The 14,574-nt window shown below is 38.7% G+C and overlaps 1 protein-coding gene across 1 annotated transcript in view; it reads left to right on the top strand.

The window, feature by feature from the left end:
• The first annotated feature begins 1,980 nt into the window (after nt 1-1,980).
• Nucleotides 1,981-14,574, top strand: part of rtn1a (reticulon 1a) — a 34,681-nt gene continuing 22,087 nt past the window's right edge. Inside the window, exons 1-2 of the mRNA XM_067386484.1 lie at nt 1,981-2,411; nt 11,855-12,655. Of these exons, the coding sequence (XP_067242585.1) occupies nt 2,225-2,411; nt 11,855-12,655 (988 nt within the window). The 5' untranslated portion in view covers nt 1,981-2,224. The remainder of the gene's footprint in view (nt 2,412-11,854; nt 12,656-14,574) is intronic.

Below are 14,574 nucleotides of genomic sequence, written 5' to 3'. Positions count from 1 at the left end.
GCATTGGGGGAATTGGTGATCCTCTGCCCATCTTGACTTCTGAGAGACACTGCCACTCTGAGAGGCTCTTTTTATACCCAATCATGTTGCCAATTGACCTAATAAGTTGCAAATTGTTCCTCCAGCTGTTCCTTATATGTACGTTTAACTTTTCCGGCCTCTTATTGCTACCTGTCCCAACTTTTTTGGAATGTGTAGCTCTCATGAAATCCAAAATGAGCCAATATTTGGCATGACATTTCAAAATGTCTCACTTTGAACATTTGATGTGTTATGTATATTCTATCGTGAATAAAATATACGTTTATGAGATTCCTAAATTATTGCATTCCTTTTTTATTCTTTTTTTACAGTGTCCCAACTTTTTGGAATCGGGTTTGTACTAAACATTATAATAAAACGATTCTGCATTTCTATTAGAAAAGTGTGAAGTTAATACAGACTCAAACTCCTACAATGCTGCAAAAACTTTTACTTATACATGAAAATAAAAAATCTCACTCAAAAATACAAAAATACACAAAAAAAATTTTTTTACTAATTGTATAAATGCATATTTATAGGCTACTAGAAAATCCTCACCTGTTTGTGTATGTCCGGCTGTATAGTCCGGACAGTGAGATGACCAAAGTCAAATTCCTTCACACTCCATGATTTAGAACTACAAATCCAACAGATCGGTTAGCTCTCTTTCCAACATAAAGTTTAACAGCAGCATGATGCCTGTCAATTGTAAACATACCTTTTAACAGTGAGAACATATCAACTCTCCAGTATAGAGCCGCACTTGTAGTGATTTTCCTTTTTATTTTGGTCGCCGCAATGTTTACATCAGGCCGTTGCTAAGGAAGCGTGGCTCGTCGGTGCTAAGGAAGCACTGTTGGAATGTGTTGCTGTTCTCCAGCAGACGGTGCTAAAACACTGGATCACGGCACAACCCGCTCACTTCTGTTTTAGCCAACTTAAAGGAATAGTTCACCCAAAAATGAAAATTCTATCGTCATTTACTCACCCTCAAGTGGTTCAAAATCTGTATAATTTTCTTTGTTCTATTGAACACAAAGGAAGACATTTGGAAGAATGTGTTCAACTGAACAGTTTTGGGGCACCATTGTAGTATTTTTTTTCCTACTATGGAAGTCAGTGGTGCCCTAAAGTGGCCTGGTTACAAACTTTCTTCAAAATATCTGCATTTGTGTTCAACAGAACAAAGAAATTTATACAGATTTGAGGGTGAGTACATGAGAAAGCGTTGCAGGGCTATGTGCACTTTTGAAACAAGGTTTAAATGCGACGCTTCCCGTGTTATTAGATAGAATGATAGAATTTATTTAATTTAATGTTTAAATTTTTATTTGGAATTTCACAAAATGAAATCCTTTGTAATTACACTTTTTAAAATTACTTATGAAAAAACGTACATTTCTATATAATAAAGAAAATAAATAAATAACATCCGAATGGTAATAGACACAGTCTTTGGTAGGTCTAATTCACAACCCCCCACCCACCAAAACCACAACAACAACAACAACAACAAAAAAACAGAAGACATCTCTCCCACCCCAAACCCTCAGAACCATATATTTATATAGAAATAAAAGACAAACTATCCATCACAATTCTGAAGAAAATAAATAAAAGGGAGCCACAATTTTTCGAAAAGTTTGTTATGTCTTCCAAGATTTAATCCAAACTCAACCAATTTTGTCCGATTTAATGCTAAATAAACAAATACATTGCTCATATAAATATTTAAATGTTTAATTTAAATAATAAGCTATAAATTAGCTAATGTCAATAACTAGGAAAAAGTCGTGTTTATTAATGTATTTTTCATCATTCATTTTACGAATGTATCTTTGTCATTTCCGTTGACGTCCATTAATAAGGCTTAAATGTTGGGTGAGTATTATGTGTACTGTGATGTATCATGAACCACGCCCTTGGTGTGGAGGCGCGCGCACACGGACTGTCCTCTAACCGGAATGTCGCTCTCGCTCTCCGTCCTAAATCCGTGCCAACCGCGAGCCGCACAGATACAGTGACGTCAGCTCCGAGACACTGAACCAAACACATCAAGCCCACTGGCTCCGCTGCTGCGAGACGGGAAGCATCGGTCAGGATCGGCCATATTAAGCGTCACATCTTTCAGTTCCTTCTGCCATCTCACGGAATCGTTCTCGCTTCGGAACAAACTCTCTGCGCGCGATTACTTGCAAGCATGTCCGCCAATTCGAGCGAGGGGCCGGGTTTGGATGGGAAATGGTTCGAGGAGGATGAGGAGAAGAACGGGATGTTTGGGAGCGCAGGGCCCCGTTTCGACGAGATGCGGGACGATTTGCACGCGCCCAAGCAACAATTCCATCCCTTTGAAGGAAGCGGCGTTGCCATGGAAACTGCATCTACAGGTAAATTTGGGCTTTGTATAATTTCGCTTTGTGTGTTTTAGCGGCGACAGCCGTATTTTGTAGTGCTGGGGATAAAAGAAAAGAAGCAGAAGAAGCTAGAAGCTGACGACGATGATGATGAATTGGAGATGAAGAGAGACAGACCAGGCCATGGGTGTGACAGCGCCTGGATGTCTCTGCATACACAAACGCGCAGTGTGCTTAGGCAACTGCTAGTTCAAACAACACGATCAAACAAACGACACGCAATAAAACAAACAAAAACATTCTCATGCTGCTCTCTATTGGTTTTTATAATTGCGCAACGATGATGACAGAAGTCCTAGAATGATTATGCGTGTTCATAAAGCCACAATAATGTAATCACCATCATTTCTTTGTCTTTGTGTTCATCGTGTCTCACAGCTCTCTTTCTGCTCAGCCTGTCTAAAACACAGGGTATGGCTCAATGATTGGGCTTTGTCCGCCCCTCTAATAGACCTCTAGCACAGCAGGACTATGAAAACTTTATCTCAATATTGACAACACAGTCTGATCTCACGAGAAAATGTTACTATTTTACAAGCTGGTGGTTTCTTATGAGTTATTACAATGTAATTAGTACTGAAGCAATTTTTAGGGGAGAAAAAGGTAAGAATGAAGGTCCACCCTTAAATCTAACCCGTCAGTGAGGCATGACCAGATAATGTACAAATGAAATTGTGAGAATTCATACTAATTAGCATAAAGATAAAATAGTTAGCTTTGAATTAGCATGAGAGTGTGTTGTCATACCTGCTGATGTGCATCAAACTTAAAAAACACATTTGCATTCAATTAATTAGTATTTTATTCAGTAGTCTGGTCAGTTATGTCTGGTTGTTGAGTCTGGCACTTAGTATTTTTTTTCCGTACAGAGGAAGAATTGAGTAGCAGGCTGCTTGAAAATGATATCCACTCAAATGACGACTCCAGTAACATCAGTAGCCTAATCTATTTTACATGGAACACCACCTCAGGCCTGAGGGGCCACCATGTTGAGATCACATGACCGGCCAAAAATGCCTAGCATCAGCTAGCCATTTAGCATCGGCTAACAATATTTTTCAAATAGACTATTATAATGATTTTCAGCATGTTTCATTAAAATTATTCATATTTATCTACTGTTATCTGGCTTTTAAGTTTTAAGCAAAACAGCTTGTACTTTAAGCAGTTTTTAAGCTAATTGCTTTGTCATAGTAGGGGCATTTTACCCCACCTGTGGGGGAAAACACCCCCTTGGTACAAATTTAATTTTTGTTAAAAATCTAATAACATGAACACTCTGGACATTTTCCATTCTAGGTATATAATTTATGTCATTGTCACTGAAAACTAGGAAAAAATTACACAGTCTTTAAAGGGGGGCATTTTCCCCCACTCTATCCTACTCATTTTGTCCCTGTTATTGGACACTTTTGCATGCTAAATAAATTAATTTGAACTGCACATTTCTTCAAAGACATCGGTAACAAAAGGTTGCTGCATAAAAGCCTAACATGACTATCATACTGGCCAGTGCTAATGCATAAAGAAAAATGAGTGCACCTTAAAGGCCCACTGAAGTGTCTTGAAATGCACAGCATTATTCAGTGTGGTGACGTAATTTCAACTGAAGACAGGGCGATATATCAGACAGCCCTGCCCCTTTTTTTAAAATAGCCAATAGCGTTTTGTTAATATCACAACTCAGCCAGAGCTGTTAAACTCAGTAAAACCTCTGTTTCCTTTTAATATATAACCGTTTATCCTCCTAATGTCCTCTATATCACTTTAAAATACAGCATTCTGTGCAGAATTAAAGGGTTAGTTCACCCAAAAATTAAATTCTGTCATTTATTACTCACCCTCATGTCGTTCCACACCTGTAAGACCTTCGTTCATCTTCGGAACATAAATTAAGATATTTTAGTTCAAATCCGATGGCTCCGTGAGGCCTACATAGGGAGCAATGACAAGATCCATAAAGGTACTAAAAACATATTTAAATCAGTTCATGTAAGTACAGTGGTTCAATATTTATATTAAAAAGCGACAAGAATATTTTTGAAAAAAAAAAAAAATTATTTAGTGATGGTCGATTTCAAAACACTGCTTCAGGAAGCATCGGAGCACAATGAATCAGTGTATCGAATCTGCAGTTCGGAGTGCCAAAGTCACGTGATTTCAGCAGTTTGGCGGTTTGACACGTGATCTGAATCATGATTCGATACACTGATTCATTTGTGCTCCGAAGCTTCATGAAGCAGTGTTTTGAAATCAGCCATCACTATATAAGTTGTTATTTAGGTTTTTTTGGTGCACCAAAAATATTCTCGTCGTTTTGTAATATTAATATTGAACCACTGTACTCGCATAAACTGATTTAAATATGTTTTTAGTACCTTTTGGATCTTGAGAGAGGAAATGTCATTGCTCCCTATGAAGGCCTCACGGAGCCATCGGATTTCAACTAAAATATCTTAATTTGTGTTCCGAAGATTAACGAAGGTTTTACGAGTGTGGAATGGCATGAGGGTGAGTCATAAATGACAGAATTTTCATTTTTGGGTGAACTAACCCTTTAAATGGGTCCGATACCTTTCGTGGTCTGAGGCGACTCACTGATATGATCCTCTCTGTGCTCTCGTGTCTCTGGACCAGATCAGACTGTGCTCGCTCTGCTGCGTTTCACGTTATACTAGCGCGAAAACGGACTTCATTCACGTCAAAAGAAAGTATATTTACACTGTCTGAATCGTTCCCTATTCTCTATATAGTGCACTATTTGCCATTCACTAGTAAATGTGTGAACAAATGACCGATTTCAGCCTCAGCTTAAGTGTCTGTTGATAGTGTAGGAGGGGGCGGGACTTCAGATTCTAGAGAGCATTTGATTGGACAGAAGATTTGATAAGAAGCTGAAGTGCGATGTGATGTCAAGAAAATCAGGCTAATATATTTATACTAAAAGCTAAAAAACATAAATTTTGATTTCAGGGGGACTTTAAACTAGGGATGTGCCTGAAGCCTAATTCCAAATTCGGAAAGGCATGGAAAATGAATTCCGCATTCTACAGAGCCCCTAAAGGGGCCATTACAGTACATCAGATTTCACTTATCATGTGAAGAGAGTAAGGTGAGATGACTGACAGGACGATGGCAGAGGATGTGGTACGCAACAGACTCTGAGCGTGATTGATAAATATCTTATCTTGTGAAATGTGTGGTGCCGGTCCCTACACAGAGTATGCGTTATCACGAATTGGAAAGCGAAAGTAAAAAGCAAGCTCGCATTCAAAAGTGATTTCAATAACCCCTAGCGTAACCCATACATTTATTTATTCAAATTTTTACCACACATTTGCTGGTGTTAATGCCGTACATGTGTCCTACCTGTCGCAACTCTCTCTTCTCTTATAAAAAACATTTTTATCATTGTAAAATCTACATATATTTACCAACAAAAGTATTTAGCGTAAAACATGTTGAAGATTAGCAGACAGGCTGTTGATTCATTAAATGGTGAGCTATTTCCTCACAAAAGCAGTTTAATCAGTATAGTGAAGAGTTTTTTAATACGTTCCATAGCGTTAGCAGGCATTACACTTTTTTCTGGCTTGCCTTCAAGTGGCTTTGACAGTATTCAGCTTCAGGCACATTCCTACCTTTAACTATTTTAGAGATGAGTATATTAGAGATGTTCAAGAATATATTAGAGTTTTCTTGAGTATGCCATGATTATAACACAGAGGAAAGGTAGAAGGCTAGTTCTGGCTACAGTTTTGTTCAGGATGTCGCCATTCATGTAGAGCAAAGATTGTATTATAGGCTTAAACATGATGTTGCTTCAACCTTTGAAGCAACTCTGATGTAGCTGTTTGAACAACATTTGATGGAGAAAGTATTATCCTGCATTGAAAAGCCAGAGTTTTCTCTCTTTTTTTTCTGAGCTGCTAAAACGAAATCCTCACTGACTCTAACAAATAATGACAGTGAGTTTATTAAGAAAAGACAGTCTGCCATCTTAAAGCCTGATACCTAAACCTCCGACAATGATGTGGATTTAATACTGGACAACAATAAAACCTAAAACCTGATCAAGAAGGAAGTGTACATGATTGCAGGTTCGGAGGTAGACATCCAGGCACTCTTAGTGCTACTTTAATTGTACCTCATGCTGCAGCATTTAATGTGCTTTTAGTGTTTCTGTGGATCAATGTGACAGATAAAGTAGCAACGTATCTATAGAAACCCTCTCAGAGCGAAGACATGTGACTACAGCCTATCACGCACATATCATGCAAAATACATAAGGTGAAATACACACTCACACATGCTTTCAAACTTTCATAGAAAACCATCAGAGCTTTTCACTGCTTTTTCTTCTTGCTAATTGTCAGTTTCTGCTTCTGCAGGTGCTCCTCGGTCCATTAAGAGTCTGAATGAGCTGCCATTATGGCTCAGAGTGCTATTATTAGCTATAGGGAAACTGGGCATGCACACATACACACACATACGCCCATGCACAGTCTCTCTCACATGCTCAAATATTCATGAGCCGGGGCCTGAAATCCCTCAGCTCCCCCCGTACACTGCATGGTTGGCTTTTATACACACACATGCACCCACGCTTACACAAGCCCAGCTAACAAAAATATATTCTAAGAACATTTTGATAACATTCCCACTAAGTTACATAAGAGTCATTATTTCTGAATGGTCTCAGAATGTTTAAAACATCAATTTTTTTTAAATGTTTTTTTCTTGTTTATGCAAAGGTTAGCAAAAACATTAAAGAAACATTCCATTTTATTATTTTAAAAAACATTATGTAAACATTACTTTTTGAATGTTGAAACGAAAATGAAGTAATATTTACAACAGATGAACGTTCAACTAAAATGTTTCATGAACGATGTAGAAATACAAATTTTGAGAACATTATTACGACTAGATAACTAAATATTTATTAATGTTACTGGAAGAATGTTTGTTCATAACTTTATGAGAACCTTGCCAGAATGTTAGCCAAAGAATGTTGCCTGTTAGCTGGGAAAATGCACACAAGGTCTTTCCTCCTCTCATGGACGCGAGCCCAATTACGCATGTTCTCTTTAAGGCATTCAAATGCACTCACACAAAGACTCTTTCTCTCTCTCTATCCCTCTTTCACACTCTGGCTATGGTGAGGTTCTTGTTTCTTCCCTCCATCCCCCCTCTCTCTCTTCCTGTCTTTCATGTTGGTTTGGGCTGTAGTTGGCTCAGTCTTTAGCATTCTCCCTTTTTAAACAAACAGAGGGAGGTCTATTTATAGGCTGAGTGAGAGCAAGACATAGCTCAGTCTTTTTACAGTAGCCAAGTCAAGGAGCTTACAGCTCTTTAAAAGAGCTGTAAAAAGATCTGTCCACATGGTGAGCAGCTCAACACAACAGAAATCCCATATCTCTGATCGTACCATCAGTAACATCACTCACACATGTCAATATGTCCACCGTAATCCAGTTCTGACTGTCTCTCTCCCCTAGTTGTCTCTCTCTCTCTGTCTGCCTGTCTAATACACTGAGAGGAAAGGCCTAGACGAGGAGGAATGCTGGAGTGTACTGTCTGTCTGCATTCACAAAGTCACTCGGGCATAAGAGAGAGGCCGAGCGAGATCAACAAACAGTGCAGGGTGAATGTGAAAAGAACATTCCTTCTGTCACTTTCAGCCAAAGGCAGTCAGCAGCATACAAAGACCACTCGAAAAGAGCGCAACACTAGGGGTCTTCATCGAGAAATTGATTGTATAAACCGTTCAAGACAGACCTACCTAGAATTTTGAGGTTGTTAAATGGTGGCACAAAAGTCAATGTGATTTCAGCTTAATTTAATTTATTTTTTAATTAATGTTATAAATGTTATAAATTATGTTATTAACTTGCCTTCATGTCATTCCAAATCTAAGCCTGTATGACTTTATTTATTTTATTGAACACAAAATTAGCCCAAAAAACATTGGAGCCTGATTACGTTCTTTGTATCGACAACTAGAGACTTTCACTGCCAGTAAAGAACTACACTATCCATGATCCTCCATTAATCAGAGTAGTCACTGTTACCATGGAAATGCAAGTCCTGCCAAAAGAGCTCAGCAGTGGCCTACTCCCAGCAAGCATTGCAAATGACATAATTGACCCTGCTTCCCAAAGTGCATACTATCTCTCCTAAACAGTATGTGAGATTACAATAAATGTGTCCCAAAGCATAGTTGAAAAGAGTATGCCAAAAGTCCCTGGATGGTTTACTATTTCCGGTAGATTTTCGAAGTGTGGATCCGTGCACGCACTTAAAGGTGCTAAAGAGGATCTTTTCGTCGACTGAGAAACCAAAGACTGTTAGTGAGTTTTTGAAATGAGCGCATGCGTAAGAACAACAAGGGAACGCCTCCCAAAACTCGTGCACGAGTATTGGAACATGAGTGTTTACCACCGGCATTCGCTGTGTCGTGTTAGTGGATTCATTATGTCGGACTCACCGCAGGTAACTCCTGTCTCCTAAGAAAAACATTGCATGCGGCGCCTGTAGAGTGTGGAAAGTTACTGGAGCGCGCAGCCGCACACGTCTCTCACAATGGCAGTGATTGACAAGCCAGAGGGCCACTCATTAGCCGATCATCGCGTAAACGATTGGCTGATGTTTTTAAGGCCCTACCTGGTGCACAGATGATGTATATTAATATTATTACTTTCAGTGCACCTAATAAATAGTCTTTTATCAGTTAGTAAAGACAGTTTCATGTAATATTGCCAAAATGTATAAAACAAAACATCCTATTTAGCACCTGTAATGGCTAATATTGCCCACAACCCAATGCGCTTTGGAGGAGGATTCGGTTCAGAACTACAAACATGAATAAAAAAAAGTGTTAAAAACTACAAATATAGCGGATGTACACGACCCACAGTTGAGTAGAAATGTCGATAAGGGATTTGAGTGACTAATAATCAACATTTAACCTAATGAAAAAAAAAATGTATTTGACGTTATCAGTGTTGTAGTTTATCTGCAACAGTGTATACTTTTATAAGGATCTGTTTGGCCGTTAATTTTTAAATTCATCATTATGCAAAAATATGAGGAGAGTCTCCGCATGAAAGACCCAAGACTGGCAGATTAACATGCCACGTTTCTCTCCAATATGGTAGGAAATTAAATTAAATGTGGAGGATGTTAACTGTGAGAAGATGCTTGACAGGCCAGTTTACTGTGACAGGATGCATGTAACTATGACAGAGCATCCATTAAAGACGCAATTTTATGAAGTGATAATATATCTCAAAGCTTGTCTACTCTTCTGCTACACACTCAAAAGTATGTACTTTTTATATATATAAAAAAAGGTACATACTTTTAGGGCGTAGTATAAGTAGGCGAATTGGGACACAGCATGAGTCACTGGCTGAATTCTCTACACGTAGAGACATGGCTGAAATAGTAGATTTTGCCACACCCGTAAAAAAATTATCTTTGTGAAAGTACTTTTCCACTTTGAAAGATCTTGGTTGTGGTTGTATTGGTCTGTTGCTAAAAACTCTGTATTGAAATATTTTGAAATGTCTGTGGCTAAAATGAATTCCAAGATCAAGGCTGCTTAAACACAGGCGGTCACTCTTGCAATCTGTTAAAAGAGAGAGAGGGTCCTCCATTTATCTCATTCTGTTTATCTGCCATTATGTGTTGGCAAGACACACACATTGTCAATTTGTCTGATATTAAAACATTATGCACACAAACAAAAATGGAGAAGGCAATTCCATAAAGCACTGTGACAAATTCAGTGTAAAAAAATCTATCAAAACTGGCAGATGAAGCAAGAGAAATGTTGAAAATAAATGTACGTTGAGGCGAGTATTCTATACTGGAGAATTTCTAATAAGCTTTATTTTTTTATATAAATAAATTAGTTTTAATAATTTTAGCACTTCAACTTATTTATTTGGGTTCATTGCCAAGACAGACAACATTTCTCATTTTCATTCAAATCTTTCATAGGCTGTAGACAGCAAGGTTGCTAGGTTTTGAAATCACATAATTTCTTTCTTCAAACTGCAGTCTTCCGTTGGTCCATTATGATCTTATTTCCTACTGTAATTTTAGAGCAGGGTGATGGGCGTGTAATAGAAGTGTGTGTACTTGTTATTGTAAATGTAACAGTCACAGGGTTCGTTGTCAGCTTTCATTAATCCTCTTAAGACTCAACTGATTTCACAGAGAAAGAGCAGATGTTTCCAGCTGTGTCTCAGAGGGCTCACAGTGCCCAACCAGTCTGAATGTCACTACATGTTCAAACTTCCTATCTGCTCTTTCTCTCAGTCAACTGGGAATCAGATTTACAGCAATTCTGGGAAAAGAATCGACTATCATGTTGACTCTGCGTAGATTCTTTTTCAGATCTCTTACTCTCTGTCCTTTGTCTAATATCTCTGTGCAGGGCTATCTTGATCTATTGTATTTTTCTTGTTTATTTCTAATTTTTAGTGCACAAATATACTCTAAAACTTCATGAGTGTCTACATATCTAAATATAGGAAGCCTGTCCTCTGACCCCTGCACTTGGTGGCTGTGCAGGGAGTCCACTGTGTGTATAGGCAAAACTATAATGGCCTTTATGTGTCTAAGTCCTTTAAAGGGATAGTTCACCCTTCAAAATAAAATTCTGTCATCATTTACTCACCCTCAAGTTGTTCCAAACATGTATGAATTTGTTCTTTAACACAAAAGAAGATATTTTGAAGTGTTTAGCGGAAGGAAAAAATTCATACAGGTTTGGAACAACTCAAGGGTGAGTAAATGATGACAGAATTTTATTTTTGTGGTGAACTATACCTTTAATGTTATACGAAGTGCTTTTCTAACATATTTATGTATTGAAGCGTTTAGAATTAATGCAAATTCTTTTGTCATTTTGTCCCACCCAAATGGCAAAGGATTACTAGATTGAAAATCTAGTACCAAATCATATATTTTTGCTTTTTGACAAAAAGTATTAATTTAAAACAAAGCATGGTGGCATAATTCTTACTTTTATATTCAATATTATCTTTAAACCATGTAAATCATAGGATGAATGATTTATGATGGTATTTTTTTTTTTTTTTTTTTTCATTGATTATCATTTATGGCTGTATTTAGAAAGGAACTAAAGCATGGTCATATTATTTTTCCCTGGAAAGTATTTTGGTTCTGAATAGGTGTTTACTACAACAAACTGAATTTCTGAATTTGTATCTTTGAATGCACATTATCATATGAACAAACATCCTTTAAGTCTCCAAACACTTAGTATTTTAGTATGGTGTTTTTAAAAATCCACACAATCTTGGAAACAAGCATTCAAAAATCATTTGAGTCCAGTTATCGATTTCCATTTCTAATAACATATGTTGTCTCTCTTTCTCTAGGTGACTCTCTGTCTGACATGTTTATGAAGTCATCGCCAGGGGACGGTGATCTGTACACCTCTCTTCTGTCCTCAAAATCCTCCTCCAATCCGTTTAATGATGGTGCCTCTCTCTTCTCCTCTGAGGGCAACCGTTCCCCACCTGCTCCCACTGGAACCGACTCTGGAATCGGCATGACCCCAGGTGACCCCTCAGACCATCAGACGACCCTGCAGGGCTCACACAAGACTGACCATTACAGCTACATGGACATGGGGGACGATCTCTGTGATTTTGGTAGTGTGGGCAATGTCAAAAACAAGCAGCAGCCTCCAATGTCTGGCTATGGAGATGACGAAGATGAAGAGGATGAAGACGAAGATGACATCCAGGACTTCAAGCCTAAGATTCAAGAAAAAGAAAGTAAGGAATCCAGCCATGACCCCTTCGATCTGGGTCGCTATTTGGAGAAGAGCCCTCTTGGATCTGAAGATACAGAGGTGAAGAACAGTCAGGGATCAGCCGGCGGGCAGCACGCGTTTCCGTACGTGGAGGATCCTTCGGACGAAGAGATGGCAGATTACCGATCGTACCGTAGGATGGAAACGCCACAGAGTGCCAGTCCTGTAAAGATCACCGTGACAACAGAGTCCCACACTGCGACGACCCAGCCAGTGAGAGTGTCTCCACAAGGGGGAATGTCTGAGAGAGAGAGCGTGCTCAGTTTCGGTCAGCAGGGTCTTCCCACTGTAACACTGTCAGAACCAGAGGATGACAGCGCAGCCTCGTCCGCTAACCACTCCCCTAATCATTCCCCTACAGGTAGATCCCTCCCAATTGTGATGCACCTGCTTCATGCACCAGGGTTGTACACCATTCAGAATACTCTTTATATTACAAATCCATTTTGGTATTTAAAGTGAATTTAAATAGGGCTAGCAAACAGGATACAGAATTAACTGAATTCATGTAACTAATTTTTGACTTGAAAAGCAAAGTTAAGTTTAGACTAGTAGTTTGGATTGAAAGGTGGTAATGGAAAGTATACCAAAAAAAAAAGGTCAAATAGAGATCCTCAACCAGCTGAAGAGGTGCAACCAAAAATCAAAAGTTTATCCCAACTAAAGAAAAGGTTTAAAGGTAGGGTAGGCAATTTCTGAGAGGCTAGCAATAGCAAGCTAGCTTTGGAAGCATTAGATCCCACCCTTCCTTCACCTCCTTCAAACACATGAACGCGCAGGTCACGCACAGCCAGAGCAAATTCTGCAAAGCGTCACGAGAGACGGCGTTAAATTAACTCATGTCTCAAAGCACATAACGTTACAATAATAATAAACGTAAACAACTTACAGAGCTCCGACTTGTACCACCTGACTGCTACAGGTTAAATTCGGCGTTGATAGTGTTGCCAGAGAAACGCATAAATCCAAGTCTGAGCACGTGAACAGCTCCGGGCAGAACCTCATGGGTTGCCATCTTGTAATTACGGTTACGACATGGCGTGAACGCAACAAAGGTTTGTTGTTTTGGTTCAGAAGGAATTGTAAAAGGCAGCTGCTGTAAGTTTGCGGTGCTCTGTGACTCTCTCCACAACTCTGCACAGCCTTACGGAACGCGCTGATGACGTGTGATGTCTGCACGAGCAGGGTGCGCTGAGGTATGGAAATATGTCTGCTAAATGCATAAATGTAAATGTAAATACATATGTTGACAGGCAGGTAGGACATTGTATCATTGCATTTGGACCGATTGGACAAGCATTTTTTGGTCTTGAGACTTCCACAGAAGATATATGTACATGTTTTAAAGGGTTAGTTCACCCAAAAATGAAAATTCTGTCATTTATTACTCACCCTCATGCCGTTCCACACCCGTAAGACCTTCGTTGATCTTCGGAACACAAATTAGGATATTTTAGTTGAAATCCGATGGTTCAGTGAGGCCTCCATAGGGAGCAATGTCACTTCCTCTGTCAAGATCCATAAACGTACTAAAAACATATTTAAATCAGTTCATGTGAGTACTGTGGCTCAATATTAATATTATAAAGCGACGAGAATACTTTTGGTGCGCCAAAAAAACTAAATAACGACTTGTTTAGTGACGGCCGATTTCAAAACAATGCTTCAGAAAGCATCGAAGCATTGTGAATCTGTGTGTCAAATCTGCTGTTTGGAGCGCCAAAGTCATGTGATTTCAGCAGTTTGGCGGTATGACCCGCGATCCGAATCATGATTCGATACACTGATTCATTTATGCTCCGATGCTTCCTGAAGCAGTGTTTTGAAATCAGCCATCACTAAATAAGTCGTTATTTTGTTTTTTTGCCGCACCAAAAGTATTCTCGCCACTTTATTATATTAATATTGAGGTCTTACAGGTGTGAAACGACATGAGGGTAAGTAATAAATGACAGAATTTTCATTTTTGGGTGAACTAACCCTTTAATGTTTAGACCACTTCTGTTATTGATTGCTATCAGGATGTGAAGAAAGTTTTAACCAAAATAAAATAAAAAAAAATTGCCTACCCTACCTTTAAAACAAATAATGTTTTGACAATTGTCAAGGCCTTCATCAGACATAGTTATGGAGAGTATGATAGATAGATCAGGGCTCTATACAGTGCAATCAATTCAGTTGCATTTGCGACTTAAAATAACTGTGAAAAAATACTTAGGCGCACTGGTGTGAGTGATCCGATTGATTCTCATAAACAGATCTATAATACGATCGGAATAA

Source organism: Chanodichthys erythropterus, chromosome 5 (genome assembly GCF_024489055.1).
Source record: "Chanodichthys erythropterus isolate Z2021 chromosome 5, ASM2448905v1, whole genome shotgun sequence".
Classification (NCBI taxonomy): domain Eukaryota; kingdom Metazoa; phylum Chordata; class Actinopteri; order Cypriniformes; family Xenocyprididae; genus Chanodichthys; species Chanodichthys erythropterus.
This window is presented reverse-complemented; position numbering and strand designations above follow the sequence as displayed.